Here is a 21,081-nt window from a genome sequence, read left to right as displayed (position 1 = left end):
ATGACTGTTGCCAGCATGATAAAGTAATGACTTTAGCCCACTTACTTCCCCTACAATTGGTTCAGAATGTTTGAAGCAAGTTGCCAGAACAGATATGTTTTATGTATTTAACTGAAAACACTTGGATTAGTGGTGCAATACATGGGAAAGGAAGGCAAGATGTGACACAGGGTTACAACATATAACTGTGGATGAGTTCTAAATCACAGATTTGCAGTGTGCAGTGGGAAGACTTGATCATGAAAACCTGACATAAATGTCATAAATTATCTTTTGTCTATGTCAAGAAAAGAAATATTACAAACGAACCGATAACACCCTATTACTATGTAAAGTTCAGAACAAAATGTGGATGTAGGTTTGCTTGCTAAGCTGGAAGGTTCATTTCCAGACGTTTTGTCACCCTACTAGGTTAACACCTTCAGTGGGCCTCCAGGCGAAGCACTGCTGATGATTTCTGCTTTCTATTTGCAGGTTTGGGTTTCCCAAACCTGTAAATAGAAAGCAGAAATCATCAGCAGTGCTTTGCCCAGAGGCCCACTGAAGAAGTTACCTAGTAGGGTGACAAAACATCTGGAAATGAACCTTCCAGCTCAGCGAGCAAACTTACATCCAGAACCTCAACCTGAGCTACAAACCTTCTCAAACCTCGCTAAGAAGAAAATGTATACTGTCACAACATGGAGGCAAACAGCCAAAGCAAACCAGCCTTCCTATATCTTGTATTTGCAACATAGCAAAATTAAAATACACATTCACCCTCAAAATTGATCCCAATGGTTCCTAGCCAGGCTGTTTTAAATAACCAGTACCTGACTTTGTGAATAAATGATACCATACATCAAATTTATAGCTTAAACATAGTAATTAAAACTTTATTAATAACACAGTAGCTTTAGCAGAGCAAAATTAAACAACATGGTACACTAATTGGGGGCGGCACGGTAGCTCAGTGGTTCACACCATTGCCTCACAGTGCCAGAGACCAGGATTCGATTCCCACATCGGGCGACTGTCTGTGTAGAGTTTGCACATTCTCCTTGTGTCTGCATGAGTTTCCTCCGAGTGCTCTGGTTTCCTCCCACAATCCAAAGATGTGCAAGTTAGGTGAATTGGCCATTCTAAATTGTCCATAGTGTTCAGGGATGTGTAGGTTAAGTGCATTAGTCTTGGGTTAATGTAGAGTAGTGGGGGAATGGGTCTGGGTGGGTTACTCTTCGGAGGGTCATTGTGGACTTGTTGGGCCGAAGGGCCTGTTTTCACACTGTAGATTCTATAATTCAAATTTCTCATTTAAACTGATTTAAACCCAGGCCTCTTTGATTCTAGCCCCCATTCATGCAAAGACAGACAGACCTATATATAGACACAGTTCAGGGATAAATTAGAAGAGAAATAAGAGGGGTGTAACTGGTTAGTTTATTTAAGCAGTCTCCATGATCTGTAATATCACAAGAACGTAGGATTATATCTTGTTTGATTTCTGAAGACATGGATCAGTGCAAATAGCTTCCAGTGCACTGTACGGAATAATCATTTAATTCTTATAATCTGATTTTATTCTCTGAACTTTCAGGCAGTTAATAATGATAACTAGAGAGCAATGAAATCTCCATCCTGTAGGTTTGGCAGCCACAATCCTTCTGACAAAAGCACACAGTTCAAAACCAGTTCAAACTTTGGTTTCTCTTTCTGTTTTTTCCAACATTTTCTTTGTTAGACTGCTTGGCACAATAACAACCTGTGAGTCACCAGCTAATATTCAAACATCTGTTTGAGCATAATACCTTTCTGGATTCAAAATGCCTGGAGAGTACTTTGAACAAGAGTCCACCTCCAATTAACTTCCAGACCTAGCCTTATTAAAATCAGTTCATTTGTTTTTAGAAGGAAAACAAGCTGCTGCTCACAATCCAAAAGTTGCTTTCAGCTCACAGTTCATAGTCCCAAACCAAAAATGATTAAAATAAAAGTAGTGAAGGTCTCAGCAACATTGATTTTCACATAAATACGGTGTTTCTTCTCAAGGTAACTTCTGCTAATGTTGGAAATACTGCGTTAATTGAGTGTGTATGTTCTAGTTGTGAATAAGAACAGCTGTTATTAATTGGGGAAACGTTACAGTACATAAATAGCAACCAGTTTCCACCTGGGAAAGGATTGGTAGCTTGTATTTATGCTGTACCTTATATACTAATGTAAATGATAGATCATCTCATGTTTCTCTGTTTGCTAGATGGATATAACCCAGATGAATCTAATTGATCAGAAATTCAATATGACAAACCACATAAATGTTATGGCTACAAGAGCAGTAACTCAGTTCCCGACTCCCCAAAGCTTTCCCACAACGTAAAAGCCACAAGTCAGTAACATGAAGTATCCTCATTTGCCTGGATGAGTGTATTTCCAACCACACTCAAGAAATCCAACACCTGTTACATTCTTCTTTTCTGAGATTCTATAACAGTAACACGCCAGCTTCTTTGAACAAGCAATATTTTATTAAGCACATTACAAAACAACCTTTGGAGAAACCCTTGAACAATCTTCACCATGGTTGCGAAGCCTGTACAGGGAAGCTCTCCCTGAACAAAGGAAACAGTCCTTCCTTTATACAAAATCTTTATACCACAGATAGTAATGCTCACAAGACAACCCCCAGTCATTCCCACACAGTCATGTGCCACTCAAGACAATGTAATGCAAATCATCCCTTAATGACCAGATCTAGTTTAAATTGTATTTTTATTTTAACTACAGGGAGTAATCAAAATTCCAACTATAATGTTCTTATTGATATCTGAATAGGGGATGAAAATGTAAATAGGCTTTTGAATGGCAAGGAAATGGCCATGTAAATGGCTCTGAATAGGAGGTAATGTAATTTCTTACAATCTATCATCTGTAAGGCAGAGGCACCCCAGTCTCGGGATATCCAATTTTTTGCAGGTCAACAGAGCAAGTTAACTCTTTAATACCATACTCCTTCCTTTTATCATTCCATGATAACCACATAGATGGCACTACCAGCTTTTGAAAGACTTTGACAGTCAGTATTTAAGCAAGTCATTGACTCACAACATACAATAAGTATAACAACACAAACTACTAGTCCATACAGTAGATAGAATCTGCAGGATCCTCTCACATGGAAAAGAAAGTTCACAGGTAAAGTTCTTAAAACCACAGTCCTTAGTGACCACTCCACCCCCTCCAAGTCGAGTGGAAACGAGACAGTTATCCAAAATCTCCTGCAGTAAAGTCCAACCTGAAAACAGAATCCAGTCTGTCCTTGCACACCACTCCATGAAGGAATCTGAATCCTTGGGTAAGGGTGTTAAACAAAACGGACGAGACTTCCATCCTTGCGAAGGAGCTTCAGATTGATGATACCAGCACATCTGAGTGAGCAGGGCCGCAGCTGAAACTGCAGGCTAGGTGACTACAGCATTCTTTGCTGCTTCTGCTCTTGCTGTGCTGTCAAATGTAACAAAGCCAACTGGCTGTTTTGACATTAGCTTGATCAGTGAACTGTCATATCCCTTAAATTATCAATAGACAAGGTAAACCTCACATGCTTTAATGTCTGTAGGAAGGTTACTGACAAAAAGTGTACAGAGCACTTCTTCACTTTGTTAGCTTCTTCACTTTTAGTGCTCATGACTAGACAGCTGAATGAATCTATTGGATCAGGTTGTGAAAAGGTGGTTCGAAGGCATGCTTTACTTGTGAATGGAGAATCTCTAGAGATGATGTTAGCTGCTGAAAGTTTCTTTGCATTTCCTCTCTCATTCCTTCCTTGTCAAAGTGGATATCAGTATAAAGACAATCACTCATTTAACTGCACTAAATTGTTTCTGCCTATTTCAACATTCTTTGAAGTTTTGAAGTCTGTTACACTGTTCACTATTTGTAATGTTATCAAGTTTTATACAATTCATAAACTTCTAAATTGTACTGCCTAAACAATTCAGTCATTTATAAACAACAATCAGTGGTCCTAAAATCAAACCCTCTGGGGACTCCCTTCAGGTTATTCCAAAGTTATTTTCCTTTAACAAATTAATACTTGGCTAGTGTGAAAGCTGTAGGAAAAGTATTTCAAAAATCTGGAACAGCAAGAAAACAACAAAACATTTCCTGTGTTTAGCCATTGAAGAGGCAGTTTCAGCTCAGATTTAAATCTCAAATATTTGTGGGAAACAAATGCAGAATATATTAAAATATGTTCTCCAAATAAAATTTTTCAAATAAAACTGTCAGAATTACAGTGACTCTTTGGTAGAGGTTATGGAAGTTATTATGACAGTCATGTAGTTAACTTAGTGTTGCAATGTATGCCGAGATCATCTTTCAGGGCTCCAGTAACAGATAATGGTAGTGCATTATGATAGGTTTGTTAAATCACTGGGAGGTGAGCTAATGCTGAAGATGTTTGGTGTTTTTTTTTTAGATTCCCTACAGTGTGGAAATAGGCCCTTCAGCCCAACAAGTCCACACCGACCCTCCGAAGAGTAACCCACCCAGACCCATTTCCGTCTGACTAATGCATCTAACATTATGGGAAATTTAGCATGGCCAATTCACCTGCTCTGCACATGTTTGGACTGTGGGAGGAAAACCGAGCACTTGGAGGAAACCCAAGCAGACACTGGGAGAATGTGCAAATTCCACACAGACAGTCACCTGAGGCTGGAATCAAACCTGGGACCCTGGTGTCCGAGATCATTTTACAGGGCTCCAGTAACAGATAACGGAAGTGCATTGTGATAGGTTAGTTAAATCACTGGGAGATGAGCTAATGCTGAAGATGTTGGTGTTGTAATGTGATAGGTTAAGTGTGATGGAGAGAACCAGTGTGGCAGACAATGATTAGTTTAGAAAGTTAAAGCAAGCCAGCATTATTAGCTATGCTAACATTATCCGATAAGCGCAGGACCAACAAATTGTATAAACTGGAGGAGAACAAAGAAATTGTGGGAGCCAGGAAGGACAGGAGGGTTGTTTTTCAGACTGGAGGCCTGTGACCAGTAGAGTGCCACAAGGATCAGTGCGGTGTTCATTACTTTTTGTCATTTACGCAAATAATTTGGATACAAGTATAAGAGGTACAGTTAGTAAGTTTGCAGATGACACCAAAATTGGAGGTTTAGTGGACAGCGAAGAGGGTTACCTCAGATTACAAGAGGACCTTGACCAATGGGCTAAGAAGTGGCAGATGGCGTTTAATTCAGATAAATGCGAGGTGCAGCATTTTGGGAAAGCAAATCTTAGCAGGACTTATACACTTAATGGTAAGGTCCTAGGGGATGTTACTGAACAAAGAGACCTTGGAGTGCAGGTTCTTAGCTCCTTGAAAGTGGAGTCGCATGTAGATAGGATAGCGAAGAAGGCGTTTGGTATGCTTTGCTTTATTGGTCAGAGCATTGTGTACAGAAGTTGGGAGGTCATGTAGTGGCTGTATAGGATATTGGTTAGGCCACTGTTGGAATATTGCGTGCAATTCTGGTCTCCTTCCTATCGGAAAGATGTTGTGAAACTTGAAAGGATTCAGAAAAGATATACAAGGATGTTGCCAGGGTTGGAGGATTTGAGCTATAGGGAGAGGCTTTCTTTTATTGGTCAGGGTATTGAGAACAGGAGTTGGGAGGTCATGTTGCGGCTGTACAGGACATTGGTTAGGCCACTGTTGGAATATTGCGTGCAATTCTGGTCCCCTTCCTATCGGAAAGATGTTGAAAGGTTCAGAAAAGATTTACAAGGACATTGCCAGGGTTGGAGGATTTGAGCTATAGGGAGAGGCTGAACAGGCTGGGGCTGTTTTCCATGGAGCGTCGGAGGCTGAGGGGTGACCTAATGGAGGTTTACAAAATTATGAGGGACATGCTTAGGGTAAATAGACAAAGTCTTTTCTCTGGGGTCGGGGGAGTCCAGAACTACAGGGCATAGGTTTAGGGTGAGAGGGAAAGATATAAAAGAGACCTAAGGGGTAACTTTTTCACACAGAGGGTGGTATGTGTATGGAGTGAGCTACCAGAGGAAGTGGTGGAGGCTGGTACAATTGTAACATTTAAGAGGCATTTGGATGGGTATATGAATAGGAAGGGTTTGGAGGGATATGGGCCGGGTGCTGGCAGTTGGGACTAGATTGGATTGGGATATCTGGTTGGCATGGACGGGTTGGACCGAAGGGTCTGTTTCCATGCTGTGCATCTCTATGATTCTGAGTCCTATTCTGTAGCTATATTATAACAGTTATTGGCGTTCAGAATGGTTTAGCAACCTGTAGTTGGTTTAGGAGTGTTAAAGATTCAAAATTATAGATGCTGCTTAATTGTTGCTAATTAAAACAATTCTGCACATAGTGCACACTTGACAAAAGTCCAATCCATTAATTTTAGCACTGTTTTATTAATATCAAGACAAATGTTTTCTTAAAATGATGCTTCATGCTAGTTAGATTCATATTTATGAGTCTTCTCCATACTCGTAGTGCTATTCAACATATAAATGTTTGAAAAGAGTGTATTTGGCAGCAGACAATTCATGCATACGCACTTGGGTTGAGCACATAATCAGCTGTTGCAATCTATTATCATGAAATTGCCTCAATCTCACTTTCTACCTACAATGTGCAGGCAGAAATGTTCCTACTGTTGACTTTTCATTCAGTTAGAAACAAAATCAATTAGAAATAATCGAGTACAAGGCTTACAAAATTTCACTGGTCTAACTAAAATCTAAATGCTGCTAAATGTCTTGGTCGAAGATTGTGGAACCTGGAGGGTTCTCTCAAACACTGAACCATTGAGATATCCTTGCATACATCTATATAGCAGATACAAACTTGTTATACTTATAGTGATCAGCACTAAGTTAAGTTTGCATTAGAAGCTTGTCATTAACAAAGGAAAATCATTTTGTGTTTAAATAGACATGTTATATATAATGAAAATTAACAAGAAAAGATTCAAACAAAATTAATTATCGTCTATCCAGTCAGCCCACTGAGGTTCAAGATATTAAGTCGAAGCAATATTTAATCATTAGTTTAATTATTAGCCTTGTTATGGGATATTAATTTTTTTTCTTCATCCAGCTGTATAGCAAGCCATTTCTTTAGTGAGATTTTCTTACATTTTCTATAGAATGAAAATGCAGCTGGTGCTTTCGTGGTGGTTGAATTACAGGTTTCTGAGAAAAATGACAAATTTCCTTATCGAATATCTTCTCACCTTGAACAGGTCAGTAACTTTGCTGTTTGAGCATGTGAGCTTCTGATTGAACTCCACAAATCCAGCATTTCTGTTATGAATATTCCTTATATTTGTGCTAGTTACATATTCACTAAAAAACATTACTGTAACATGAGCCCCAGGATACATGTCGTGGACATGTCTGTTGCCTTTAAAGTAAGGAACTAGAATATGCTAAAGGTAAAAAAGGATAATCTATTAAAGTACATCACCATTGGCAAAATCAGCTTCATGTGAGTTATTAGCTCCTTGTCAGGTAATGAATGATTAGTACAGACAATAGATAATTTATTCAGAAGAGACCATAAAGGAAGGGTTGCTGTACTCATGATTTTCAGAGTTATCGTAATAACTTTGCTTATCCACAATATTAAGAAAATAAAAAATAGGAGTTGGAAATGTTTATTGATTCTGCCAGTAGCAAGGGAGAGAGAAACAGAATAAACATGTTTATCACCTATTGAAAGAATAGGGAAAAGTTAGAAAATAAATGGATTTTGAGAGGATGAGATTGAGGAGGGTGGGACAAAGGATTAGAGGTCTGTTGTACTGTGGAGGTAAGAAGAGATAAGTTTGTGTTGCAGACTTTTCGTCCCCTGTCTAGGTGACATCCTCATTGCTTGGGAGCCTCCTGTGAAGCGCTTCTGTGATGTTTCCTCCGGCATTTATAGTGATTTGTATCTGCCGCTTCCGGTTGTCAGTTCCCGCTGTCCGCTGCAGTGGCCGGTATATTGGGTCCAGGTCGATGTGCTTATTGATTGAATCTGTGGATGAATGCCATGCCTCTAGGAATTCCCTGGCTGTTCTCTGTTTGGCTTGTCCTGTAATAGTAGTGTTGTCACAGTTGAACTCATGTTGCTTGTCATCTGAGTGTGTGGCTACTAAGGATAGCTGGTCGTGTCGTTTCGTGGCTAGTTGGTGTTCATGGATGCAGATCATTATCTGTCTTCCTGTTTGTCCTATGTCGTGTTTTGTGCAATCCTTGCATGGGATTTTGCACACTATATTGGTTTTGCTCATGCTGAGTATCGGGTCCTTCGTCCTGATGAGTTGTTGTCTGAGAGTGGCTGTTGGTTTGTGTGCTGTTATGAGTCCTAGTGGTCGCAGTAGTCTGGCTGTCAGTTCAGAAATGCTCCTGATGTATGGTAGTGTGGCTAGTCCTTTGGATTGTGGCATGTTCTCATTCCGTTGTCTTTCCCTTAGGCATCTGTTGATGAAATTACGGGGGTATCCGTTTTTGACAAATACATTGTATAGGTGTTCTTCTTCCTCTTTTTGCAGTTCTGGTGTGCTGCAGTGTGTTGTGGCCCTTTTGAACAGTGTCTTGAAGCAACTTCATTTGTGAGTGTTGGGGTGGTTGCTTTCCTAGTTTAGGACTTGGTCTATGTGTTTGGCATTCCTGTAAACCTTTGTGGTGAATTCTCCGTTAGGTGTTCTCTGTACCATCACGTCTAGGAATAGGAGTTGGTTGTCCTTTTCTTCCTCTCTAGTGAATCTGATTCCTGTGAGTGTGGCGTTGATGATCTAGTGTGCGTTCTCTATTTCTGTGTTTTTAATGACTACAAAGGTGTCATCCACATATCTGACCCAGAGTTTGGGTTGAATTTGCGGTAAGACTGATTGTTCTAATCTTTGCATTACCGCTTCTGCTATGAGTCCAGAGATGGGTGAGCCCATGGGTGTGCTGTTGATTTGTTCATATATTTGGTTGTTGAATGTGAAGTGTGTTGTGAGGCACAGGTCCAGTAGTTTGAGTATGCTGTCTTTGTTGATAGGTTCAACGTCCTGTTGTCTGTTCTGTATGTCCAACAGGTTGGCTATTATTTCTCTGGCTAGGGTTTTGTCGATAGAGGTGAACAGTGCCGTTACATCGAATGAGACCATGGTTTCTTCCTTGTCTATGTGTATATTTCTGATGATGTCCAAGAATTCCTGTGTTGATTGTATAGAGTGTCTGGATCCGCTGATCAGGTGTTTCAGTTTCTGCTGTAGTTCTTTAGCCAGTTTGTGTGATGGTGTCCCTGGTAGTGATACTATGCATCTGAGTGGGATGTCTGGTTTGTGCACTTTGGGTAGTCCATAGAATCTGGGGATGTTGTTGCTTTCAGGTTTCATTCTTTGTAGGTCAGACCTGGTTATCTCTCTGTCTTTTTTTTGGAGGTTCCTCAGTGTGTTGTTTATCCTATTGGTGAGCTGTGGGGTGGGGTCAAACTCCCTCTTTTGGTAGGTGTTGGTATCTGCAAGTAGTTGTTGCGCTTTTTGGATGCCGTCTGCTTTGTCCAGGATGACCGTCATTCTGCCTTTGTCTGCTGGTTGTATGATTATGTTCTTATCGTTTCTTAGTGATTTTAGGACTCAACTACAACCACAGGGACGCCAAGACAGCAGACTTCCGAGCAGCACGAGAATGCACATTCAGGAACAATGGACTGACAGAAGAGACACAACAAACAGTGAGACAAAGTATCGTACCTCTGATAACAAGGAAAAGACAAACACATAACGTCAACACCAAGGAGAGGGAAGCACTAAAATCACTAAGAAACGATAAGAACATAATCATACAACCAGCAGACAAAGGCAGAATGATGGTCATCCTGGACAAAGCAGGTGAATTGGCCATGCTAAATTGCCCGTAGTGTTAGGTAAGGGGTAGATGTAGGGGTATGGGTGGGTTGCGCTTCGGCGGGGCGGTGTGGACTTGTTGGACCGAAGGGCCTGTTTCCACACAATAATCTAATCTAATCTAATCTAATCTAATCTAAACTACATCCAAAAAGCACAACAACTACTTGCAGATACCAACACCTACCAAAAGAGGGAGTTTGACCCCACCCCACAGCTCACCAATAGGATAAACAACACACTGAGGAACCTCCAAAAAAAAGACAGAGAGATAACCAGGTCTGACCTACAAAGAATGAAACCTGAAAGCAACAACATCCCCAGATTCTATGGACTACCCAAAGTGCACAAACCAGACATCCCACTCAGACGCATAGTATCACTACCAGGGACACCATCACACAAACTGGCTAAAGAACTACAGCAGAAACTGAAACACCTGATCAGCGGATCCAGACACTCTATACAATCAACACAGGAATTCTTGGACATCATCAGAAATATACACATAGACAAGGAAGAAACCATGGTCTCATTCGATGTAACGGCACTGTTCACCTCTATCGACAAAACCCTAGCCAGAGAAATAATAGCCAACCTGCTGGACATACAGAACAGACAACAGGACGTTGAACCTATCAACAAAGACGGCATACTCAAACTACTGGACCTGTGCCTCACAACACACTTCACATTCAACAACCAAATATATGAACAAATCAACAGCACACCCATGGGCTCACCCATCTCTGGACTCATAGCAGAAGCGGTAATGCAAAGATTAGAACAAACAGTCTTACCGCAAATTCAACCCAAACTCTGGGTCAGATATGTGGATGACACCTTTGTAGTCATTAAAAACACAGAAATAGAGAACGCACACTGGATCATCAACGCCACACTCACAGGAATCAGATTCACTAGAGAGGAAGAAAAGGACAACCAACTCCTATTCCTAGACGTGATAGTACAGAGAACACCTAACGGAGAATTCACCACAAAGGTTTACAGGAAAGCCAAACACACAGACCAAGTCCTAAACTAGGAAAGCAACCACCCCAACACTCACAAATGGAGTTGCATCAAGACACTGTTCAAAAGGGCCACAACACACTGCAGCACACCAGAACTGCAAAGAGAGGAAAAAGCACACCTATACAATGTATTCGCCAAAAACGGATACCCCCGTAATTTCATCAACAGATGCCTAAGGGAAAGACAACGGAATTAGGACATGCCACAATCCAAAGGACTAGCCACACTACCATACATCAGGAGCATTTCTGAACTGACAGCCAGACTACTGCGACCACTAGGACTCATAACAGCACACAAACCAACAGCCACTCTCAGACAACAACTCATCAGGACGAAGGACCCGATACCCAGCATGAGCAAAACCAATGTAGTGTACAAAATCCCATGCAAGGACTGCACAAAACACTACATAGGACAAACAGGAAGACAGCTAATGATCCGCATCCATGAACACCAACTCGCCACGAAACGACACGACCAGCTATCCTTAGTAGCCACACACTCAGATGACAAGCAACATGAGTTTGACTGGGACAACACTACTACTACTACAGGACAAGCCAAACAGAGAACAGCCAGGGAATTCCTAGAGGCATGGCATTCATCCACAGATTTAATCAATAAGCACATCGACCTGGACCCAATATAGCGGCCACTGCAGCGGACAGCGGGAACTGACAACCGGAAGCGGCAGATACAAATCACTATAAATGCCGGAGGAAACATCACAGAAGCGCTTCACAGGAGGCTCCCAAGCACTGAGGATGTCACCTAGACAGGGGACGAAAAGTCTGCAACATAAATTCCCAGCTCGGCGATCAGAACTACAACAACGAACACCCGAGCTACAAGTCTTCTCACAAACTTTGAAGAAGAGATAAAATAATAAGTGTCATGATGCATGCTGAAGAGAGTGGTAGCTGGACAAGTAAAGAAACAAAAAGATGTATCAAGTTGAAGCTTTTGGAATGCAAAATTTAAGAAATAAGAGAAACAAAATTTTAAAAAAACAATCTAACAAAGAAACACAAAACAAAATAAGGGCAAAGTTCTTGGTCTAATGGTGAACTCGGCCTTCGGTCGAGAATGGCTTAAAGATCACACTTGAAAAATGAGCTGCTGTTTCCTGAGGCTGCGTTGCGTTTTATTGGAAAGTTGTAATAGGCAAAAATCAGAGACCTCAGTGGAAGTAAGGTGGAGAATTAAAATGATCTGTGACTGGAAGCTTGGGATCCTCCCTGCAAACTGAAAATGAAGGGAACAAAAGTGCACTTGTAGTCTCCTCAACAATGGAGGTAACATCATGAGTAATTTTGGGTGGTGAGGTAGGAAGAGATAAAAGGGCAAGTGTTTCATCTGCAGCATGTTCATGGCAAGGGAAGGGGATGTTGTGAGTGACAGAGGTAGGAACAGGGTGTTGCAGGGGGCAATTATCCCTTCAAAATGCTGAGGGAAAGTAAAGTTGAGTTTGCTGTTTGTATCATTCTGGGTTTAGAGGAAATCACAAATTAGCTACCCATTAAATATGGTGGATGGAGTTCAGAAATAGTTTACTAGGATGATCCCTGGTAGGGAGGGATTGTCTTATGAGCTAAGGCCAATTCGGACAGGTTGGGACTCTGCTTACAGGAATTTAGAAAGTTGAGAGGTGATCTCATTGAAAAATATAGGATTCTTAAGGGGCTGGATAGGGTAAATCTTGAGAGGATGATTCCCCTCATGTGAGAGCCTAGAACCAGAGGGCATGGCCTTAGAATAAAGGGGTGCTAATATAAGACTGAGATGAGGAGGAATTTCTTCTCTCTGAGTGTCACTCTTAAGAGTGAATCTTTGGAACACCTTGCCATAGAGCACTATGGAAGCAGAGTATTTGTGTATTTTTAGGCTGAATTAAATAGAAGCGGCAAGAACAGAAGTAGTTGAAATAAACCTGACAAGGTTGAAGGAAGTATCAATTACACTTAGTGAGGATGTGATCCTTAGTTAAGAGAAAAGGAAGACTTTGGAAATTCTATTATTGAGGGTTGCATTGTCTCAACAGATGCAACAGTGATGGAGAAATATGAATGGAATTGTTACAGAAAACAAAATGTGAAAAAAATATAGTCGGGATAGCTGTGTTGGCAAGTGGGCCAATAGCGATTATTGACTGATATTCCAATTCTAGAAATGAAAACAAATTAAGGCAAGGGAAGAGTCAGAGATTATGGGAGATGGGTGGAAATTGGAAGTGAGTTCAAGCCAGTTTTCCAGTTCAGGATTAGAGCTGGAAATAGCATTCACAGATTCATCAACACACTTGTCAAGCGTCTGTTTGCATCCTTCTGAAATCTGTTACTATCCTAATCATTGTTGACTGGACTTCCAAGTTTTGTGTTATCTGCATATATTTAAATTCTCTCTGTATGCCCAAATTCAGATTATTAAAATGCTTCATATTGAGGGAGCAAAAACTCAACCTCTTTGGTGGCTTACCACCATGTTCAAGGTCAATTAAGTGTGGACAATAAATGTTTGACCCTCATAATCCCATGAATTAATGAAAAAGAAGAGTTAAAGGAGAAAATTACTTCAGTGATTAGCATTACTGCCCAGCTTTTGCTTTATATTTTCTGTAGATTTTATTGGTTGCCACTTATTGATCAATAATCAGGAAGCGCTATGCAAATTTTAAGGAGTGAATACATGTTTGCCGTACAAAATGCACTTTAACACTAAAACAAAAATCATGGTATTAAGCAATATTGTTAATTGAGCAGAATGTTTATCCGTGTAAACTTTGCATTCTGGATCTCTGCATCTGAGTTTGCTCAAATTGCAAATTTTGGATCTGCACCATTCATTTCAAGGAACTTTAAACCAACCTAGAGATTACTTTAAGAACATTCGATTTGTAATAATTAGATATTACTGATGAGATGTCCAAATTCTAACCTGTGATACATTCAAGTTAATTTCCATGTTGTATCATACTTACAAAAACAAACCCAGCAGTTTGTGTTCATATTTTGGTAGTTCTGAAGTATAGTTCACTGGAGTAGTATAATGATTTCCCTTAATGATTAAGAAAGAAACTGCTGATTTTTAAAAATTATACTGGAAAAGTCACACTTTATGCTTAAAATATTACCTAGTGGGATTAATGTACTCCTTTTTAGATAACAGAAAGTTGAATTTGTATAGCATTTTCAAAATAGAAACACAAACCGCAAGGAATGTAATGAAATCAAATTAATGTAATCAGAGAAAAAAAAACTCCCATAACTGTTGCCTCCTGAGTCATGGACTACTGTGGGGTACTCAGTTCTCCAAACTCTGGTCAATTTCTTTTATAAAGGAGGGCTATGTGAATATAAGCAGTATATATTGAGGAGAATGTTTGAAGAAAACTGAAAGGGAAAAAATTAGTGCAGTCTTGTAAATAATAACTAAAAACAAATTTAAATCTATCCTGTGAATAATTTTCAAAAGTGTGAAATTTTTGTCAATAGTAAATATCACAGCCTGGGTGTTGTTATGGGAACTGAATTGCTGTCGGTTTTAGTTTGTCTTTTTCAAATGATTCTTTTGTACCTAATTTGGTACATCCTTTCCATCTAATTTAAGTGATGCTTTGCCACATGTACCACTAAGTTATTTACTTCATGAAATGACTTCATTTGTTGTTGTCTGCTTTAATTTGTGAACTAATCAACTGATGTAGTGAGTAAACCTGATTGACGTAAATGTGAAGAATTGCATTTGTTTCATAAAATTCATTTGTATATACTAGAGTCAGCAGCAGCAGAAACAGTTCATTTTCACCTCAATTGCTGAGAAAGCTGAAGAAGCCTATGACTGGTGTATACAGAAACTAGTTGCACAGGAATTCACAGTGAAAAGTCATGATTTTGCTGCTGCACAGCACTTAGCATCAGAGAGATTGCAACAGGTGAGTATAGTGTTTAAATGTTAAGAATATGGACTTTCTCCTGAACACGATGATTTACAGCAATACACGTTTACAATGTAGTTATTACTACTGCATAATGAAGAATGTAATAACAGCAGCATCACAAGGACTTTAGAATTTCAGCTGGCAAATTCCAAAATTCAGAAAATGCAACAGTATGCTCCTCAGTTATTACTTTTTACCAAAAAAATCTAACCTCTGTCCAGTTTGCTAGAATTATCCATCTCCTTTAACTCCTTTGGTAGTCCTTTCCACACATTTCTGTGCAAATTTATACTCCCTTTGCAAAATGTGTGGCTTTACCAAATAATATGGCTTGATTTGCGTATACTTGTTAAAATTATAATAACTTCAAAAAGCTCGTACATGACCATTTGCCCCTCATGTACATTTTCAGTTTTTCTTGGTGTGTCTCCAGTTGCCCAAACATGGTAAAACATGTACTCTAGAACCTAGGCATTGCTTACTCAACGCTGTAGCCTCAAAGTCAGAATTGTGTTTTTAATGTATTTAAATTTGCCATATCTTCCGCAGAAGCCCTACTTATACCAGCAAAGTGCACTTTTTGCCAATAAAATGGAGAATGGAATGGACAAAGGTCTGAGGAAGTTCACCACCAAACTCTTTTCCTTGCATTGAAATATTGAATGGACTCTCAGTATCAACAATAGAATTTTCTAGTGATTTAAAGTACAATTCTTCCCACCTTATCTCTAGTCTTTCATTTCAATTTTCCATCTGGTAAATTAATGGAATTAGGTAAAAATGTTAGTATTTAATGGGGAAATATATATCTATAATTTTTGTCAAAGCTGTGTTACCTTAACAAATACATCAGTGAATGAAGACATGTGCTGTCCAGTTTATTACTAAGCCATTCAAAGCAAAATTGTTCCAGTTTTGATTTCACATTTGTACTGAGCTTAGTTGGTGGACTCAGATATTTATGGCACAGAAGGCAGCTATTCATCCCTAAAGAAATGTGCGGTCAAATAGATCTGACTACACTAATCCATTTTCCAGCTCTTGGCCCATAGCCATGGAGGCTATGATGATGCAAGTGAATTTCTAAATATTGTTTAAATGTTTCTAGAGTTTCAGACTTAACCATCCTTCCACGCAGAGACTTACAGATGCTCACCATCCCCCACGTAAAAAAAAATCATCTCCACTCTTCTTCTAGCCTTTAACTTCTTATCTTAAGTCTATTCCCGATCCTGTTCTTGATCACTCCACTAATACATAAACTGCCTTCCTATCCACCTTTTTTATGCTGCTCATAATTTTATACACCTCTAGCAGGTCACTTCTCAATACTTGTTTCTTCAAAAATAACCACGTTGTCTATCCAATCCTTTTTCAAAGCTCAGACCCTTCGGCCAAGTTGGCATCTTGGTAAATCTCCTCTGCATGATCTCAAGTGCAATCATATTCTTCCCATAATGTCACCACAACTGCACACTAGTTGTGACCTGACCAACTTTTTATACAGTTCCAGCAAATGGAAGTAGAACTGTTTTATAAAAAAACCAAGGATTGTGGAAGGAATTGCTCCACTTTTTAAAAGCAAGCTACCAGCACTTATTATAAGTGGTTTTTACACTTGCTCGTTCAAACAGTGGGGGCTGGTTACTACAGAAAAACTAGCAGCGAGGGGGTGTATATAAAGTGAAATTCAGTCAGTAACAATTAACCATATGTGCAGTCATAACCAGTGATGATGAAAAGGCCTTCTGCCTGCCAACATCTTTGTGATTGGCAAGGATTTATTCATTTCAGTGGGGAAAGGCAAACAATGCCTGGAGCAATCCCCACTGACCAAGTGCTCTGACATATTTGTCTACCTTTGGGACATTAGACAATGACTGACAACGCAATATTCTGCATTCTGTTCTATTACCCTGATGTACTTACGTAAGGTATAATATGCTTGGATAGCATGCAAAATAATTATTTTCATTGTATCTTGGTACATGTGACAATAGTAAATCAAATCAAGGCAAATCAAATCAAAGCTGCACTAGATTCGCTCAATGGCCTCATCCATTGCTCCAGCTTAAGTACTTATGACTGTAGTGTACTGCTTCTAGGGTAGGGTGAGCAAAACCCTCGAGGTGTTTTGTTCATCCCACGGGACTTGCTGAGATGGTCAATTAGCTTCTTTATTATGACAAAACCAATCCCATGGATTTAGCATTCTTCTTCTGCCTTACCTTTCCAGAAGAAGGTGTTTTCTAAACCTTGTTTGTTGAGCTGGCATTAGTTGTATTTCATTCAGGACAATGATGTTGATTTCACAGCAACAACATTCCCAGGCTATGAGTAATGGGATGTTAATTAGTTCTATTGCTGCTGGGATTGTCAATGTGGATCCTGATGTTCCTGGTTCCAAATTAATTCTGATAGATTTCTTTCTGAGGAGTGGCTGTTTTACATCCACAATCAAACAATCCTGGTGAAGCAAAGTCGTTGTCCAATGACAAGAGTAGCAGAGATGATTGGAGATCAGATTCCGCTCTATGGACAGAAACTAACTCAGGTCCTGGCTCTAAATAACAACGTTACAATGGTATGAGGCACGAGCTGGCAATGATAAATTAGGGAATGTTACTTAAAGGGATGATGGTGATTAGGCAATGGCAAACATTTAAAAGGGACATGAAGAACTGTGACAATTGTTCATTACTTCTTGGCACAAAAATAAAACTGAAAGGAGGACCAATCAGGGCTAACAAGGGAATTAGGGATAATATTGTGTCCAAGGAAGGTATATACAAATTGGCCAAAAGATGCAGTAGACGTAAAGATACATTTCAGCAACAGAGGACAAAAAGGCTGATTAAGACCATGAAATAGGATTATGAGTAAGTTTGTGGGGAGCTACAAATTGATTGTAAAAACTTCATTAGAGGTATTTAAAGAGAAAAGAATAGTTAAGGGAAGTGTAGGCCCCTTAATCAGAAATAGGTGAAGTCATATGGGGAGCAAAGAAATTGCAGGCCAATTAATTACATGTTTTGGTTCTGTCTTCACAAAGGGGGACAACAGTGTCCAGCAAGAGGGAGGAACTGAAGGATATCAGTATTAGTAGGGAATTAATAGCATTAAAGGCCGATTAATGCCCATGGTCTGATTATATACATCCAAGTGTACTTAAGGATGTGATCCTCAACATAGTGGATGATGGTGGTCATCTTCCAAGACTCCAAAGGCTCTGGAAAAGTTTCTGTCAATTAGAGGGTAACTATTTTAACTATTTTAGGGAAAAGGAGGTAGAGACAAAATAGAGAATTATAGAGCAGTTAGCCTGACATGAGTAGTGTGGAAATTCCATTACAAGAGACTTAATACCAGAGTACTTGGAAAACAGCAACAGGATTGGACAGATTTAGCATGGATTATAAAAGGGAAATCACGCTTGAAAAATCAACTGAAATTTTTTGAGGATGTAACTAATAGAGTTGATAAAGGGGAGCTAGTTGATGTGGTATACTTGGACTCTCAGAAGATATTCGATAAGGTCCCACATTCGAGATTAGTCCGTAAAATTAGGTGCATGGATTGAGGATATTGTGCTGACGTGGATAGAGTACTGGTTGGTAGACCAGAAACAAAGAGTAGGAATAAACCAGTCTTTTTCCAAGTGGCAGGCAGTGACAATTGGAGAACCACAGGGATCAGTGCTTGGACCACAGCTATTCACAATACATGTTAGTGGTTTGAAGGTGGCAACATGGTATTGTGCGTGGAAATCATGTCTCACAAACTTGATAGAGTTTTTTGAAGAAGTAGCAAAGAAGATTGATGAGGGCAGAGCATTAGATTTGATCTATATGGACTTCAGTAAGGTGTTCGACAAGGTTCCCCATGGGAGACTGATTAGCAAGGTTAGATCTCATGGAATACAGGGAGAACTAGCCATTTGGATACAGAACTGGCTCAAAGGTAGAAGACAGAGGGTGGTGCTGGAAGGTTGTTTTTCAGACTGGAGGCCTGTGACTAGTGGAGTGCCACAAGGTTCGGTGCTGGGTCCTCTACTTTTTGTCATTTACATAAATGATTTGGATACGAGCATAAGAGAGACAGTTAGGAAGTTTGCAGATGACACCAAAATTGGAGGTTTAGTGGACAGCGAAGAGGGTTACCTCAGATTACAAGAGGATCTGGACCAGATGGGCCAATGGGCTGAGAAGTGGCAGATGGAGTTTAATTCAGATAAACGCGAGGTGCAGCATTTTGGGGAAAGCAAATCTTAGCAGGACTTATACACTTAATGGTAAGGTCCTAGGGAGTGTTGCTGAACAAAGAGACCTTGGAGTGCAGGTTCATAGCTCCTTGAAAGCGGAGTCGTAGGTAGATAGGATAGTGAAGAAGGCATTTGGTATGCTTTCCTTTATTGGTCAGAGTATTGAGTACAGGAGTTGGGAGGTCATGTTGCGGCTGGTTAGGCCACTGTTGGAATATTGCGTGCAATTCTGGTCTCCTTCCTATCGGAAAGATGTTGTGAAACTTGAAAGGGTTCAGAAAAGATTTACAAGGATGTTGCCAGGGTTGGAGGATCTGAGCTACAGGGAGAGGCTGAACAGGATGGGGCTGTTTTCCCTGGAGCGTCGGAGGCTGAGGGGTGACCTTCTAGAGGTTTACAAAATTATGAGGGGCATGGATAGGATAAATAGACAAAGTCTTTTCCCTGGGGTCGGGGAGTCCAGAACTAGAGGGCATAGGTTTAGGGTGAGAGGGGAAAGATATAAAAGAGACCTAAGGGGCAACGTTTTCACACAGAGGGTGGTACGTGTATGGAATGAGCTGCCAGAGGATGTGGTGGAGGCTGGTACAATTGTAACATTTAAGAGGCATTTGGATGGGTATATGAATAGGAAGGGTTTGGAGGGATATGGGCTGGGTGCTGGCAGGTGGGACTAGATTGGATTGGGATATCTGGTAGACATGGACAGGTTGGACCGAAGGGTCTGTTTCCATGCTGTACATCTCTATGACTCTATGAACTAAATGTAATATCTCCAGCTTTGAAGCTAACATAAAGCTGGGTGTCAGATGAATTTTGATGAGGATGCAGAAATGCTTTAGTGTGCTTTGGACAAGTTGCAATGTGATTTTGACAAGCTAATTGAGTGGGCAAATGCATGGCAGAAGAAGTATAACATGGAGAAATTGTACAGGACCTTGGCAAGACTACATCTTGGCGTACCGTGTGCAGTTGTGGTCTCCTTTTGATGTACTGGTGATAGAAGGAGTGCAACATTGGTTTACCAGACTGGGATGACAAGATTGAGGTATCGACTGGATAGATTACGATTATATTCACTGGAGTTTAGAAAGATGAGGGGATCTCATAGAAATTTATAAAATTCTAACTGGACTACACAGGATACATGCAGGATGGGTGTTCCTGATGACCATGGAGTCCAAAACCAGGAGTCAAAGTCTATTGTTACAGGGTAGACCATTTAGGACTGACATGAGGAGACATTTCTTCTCACAGAGTGATGAGCTTAAGAAGTTCCATGACGTGCCCTTGAGACAAATTCACGAAATATACAGCTCAGAAAAGCCATTTGGCCTCGCTTATCTATGTTGGTGTTTATGCTTGACACAAACTCCTTCTCAAATTTTTACATGCAAATCTATCAACACGATATTCTAATCCTTTCTCCATTTTAAATGATCATATTTCCCCTTAAATACATCTATTCACAGAATATACAAGTAGTTCCTTGCTTTGTTTTATAATTCCCTTATTAACCTATAGGGCAGCAGTGTCATTGTGGTTATATCATTTGATTAGTAATCCAAACTCCAGGTTGATAGTTTGGGGACAAGGGTATGAATCCTACTTTGAAAAATGGTGAAAGTTGACTTCATTAAAAATCTGGGATTAATAGCAAGTCTTAGATTTTGTAATCCATCTCGGTTATAAAAACCTGTCTGGTTCATTACTATCTTTCAGGAAAGGAAATCTGCCAACCTTATCTGCCCGAGCCTATATGTTACTCAATCATAATGTGGTTGGCTCATAATTGTCCTCTGAGCAATTAAAGATGGGCATTACATGCTGGCCTATCAATTTGCTTATTCATGAATGAATGAAAAAAAAACCTCAGGCTGTCTTTTGTGATTTGTGAATTTGTATCTTGGGTCCCTTTTGATTCATTACTCCATTTAGGCTGTTATTTTCCCAGTATCCTC

General features: G+C 40.0%; 1 protein-coding gene across 6 annotated transcripts in view; it reads left to right on the top strand.

Moving 5' to 3' along the window:
* Positions 1-21,081, top strand: part of parp4 (poly (ADP-ribose) polymerase family, member 4) — a 124,840-nt gene that overhangs the window by 15,298 nt on the left and 88,461 nt on the right. For 5 of the 6 annotated variants that reach the window (XR_011961509.1, XM_072577433.1, XM_072577431.1 and 2 more), the window contains exons 6-7: positions 7,152-7,247; positions 14,695-14,853. Coding sequence is in view for 4 of the 6 variants with exons in the window: in XM_072577433.1 (XP_072433534.1) it covers positions 7,152-7,247; positions 14,695-14,853 (255 nt within the window). In the remaining 2 variants the exon portion in view is untranslated. Of the gene's footprint in view, positions 1-7,151; positions 7,248-9,728; positions 9,870-14,694; positions 14,854-21,081 lie in introns of those variants that run through there. The other variant, XM_072577436.1, reaches the window with a different exon arrangement.

The sequence above is a fragment of the Chiloscyllium punctatum genome, chromosome 9 (genome assembly GCF_047496795.1).
Source record: "Chiloscyllium punctatum isolate Juve2018m chromosome 9, sChiPun1.3, whole genome shotgun sequence".
Lineage (NCBI taxonomy): Eukaryota > Metazoa > Chordata > Chondrichthyes > Orectolobiformes > Hemiscylliidae > Chiloscyllium > Chiloscyllium punctatum.
This window is presented reverse-complemented; position numbering and strand designations above follow the sequence as displayed.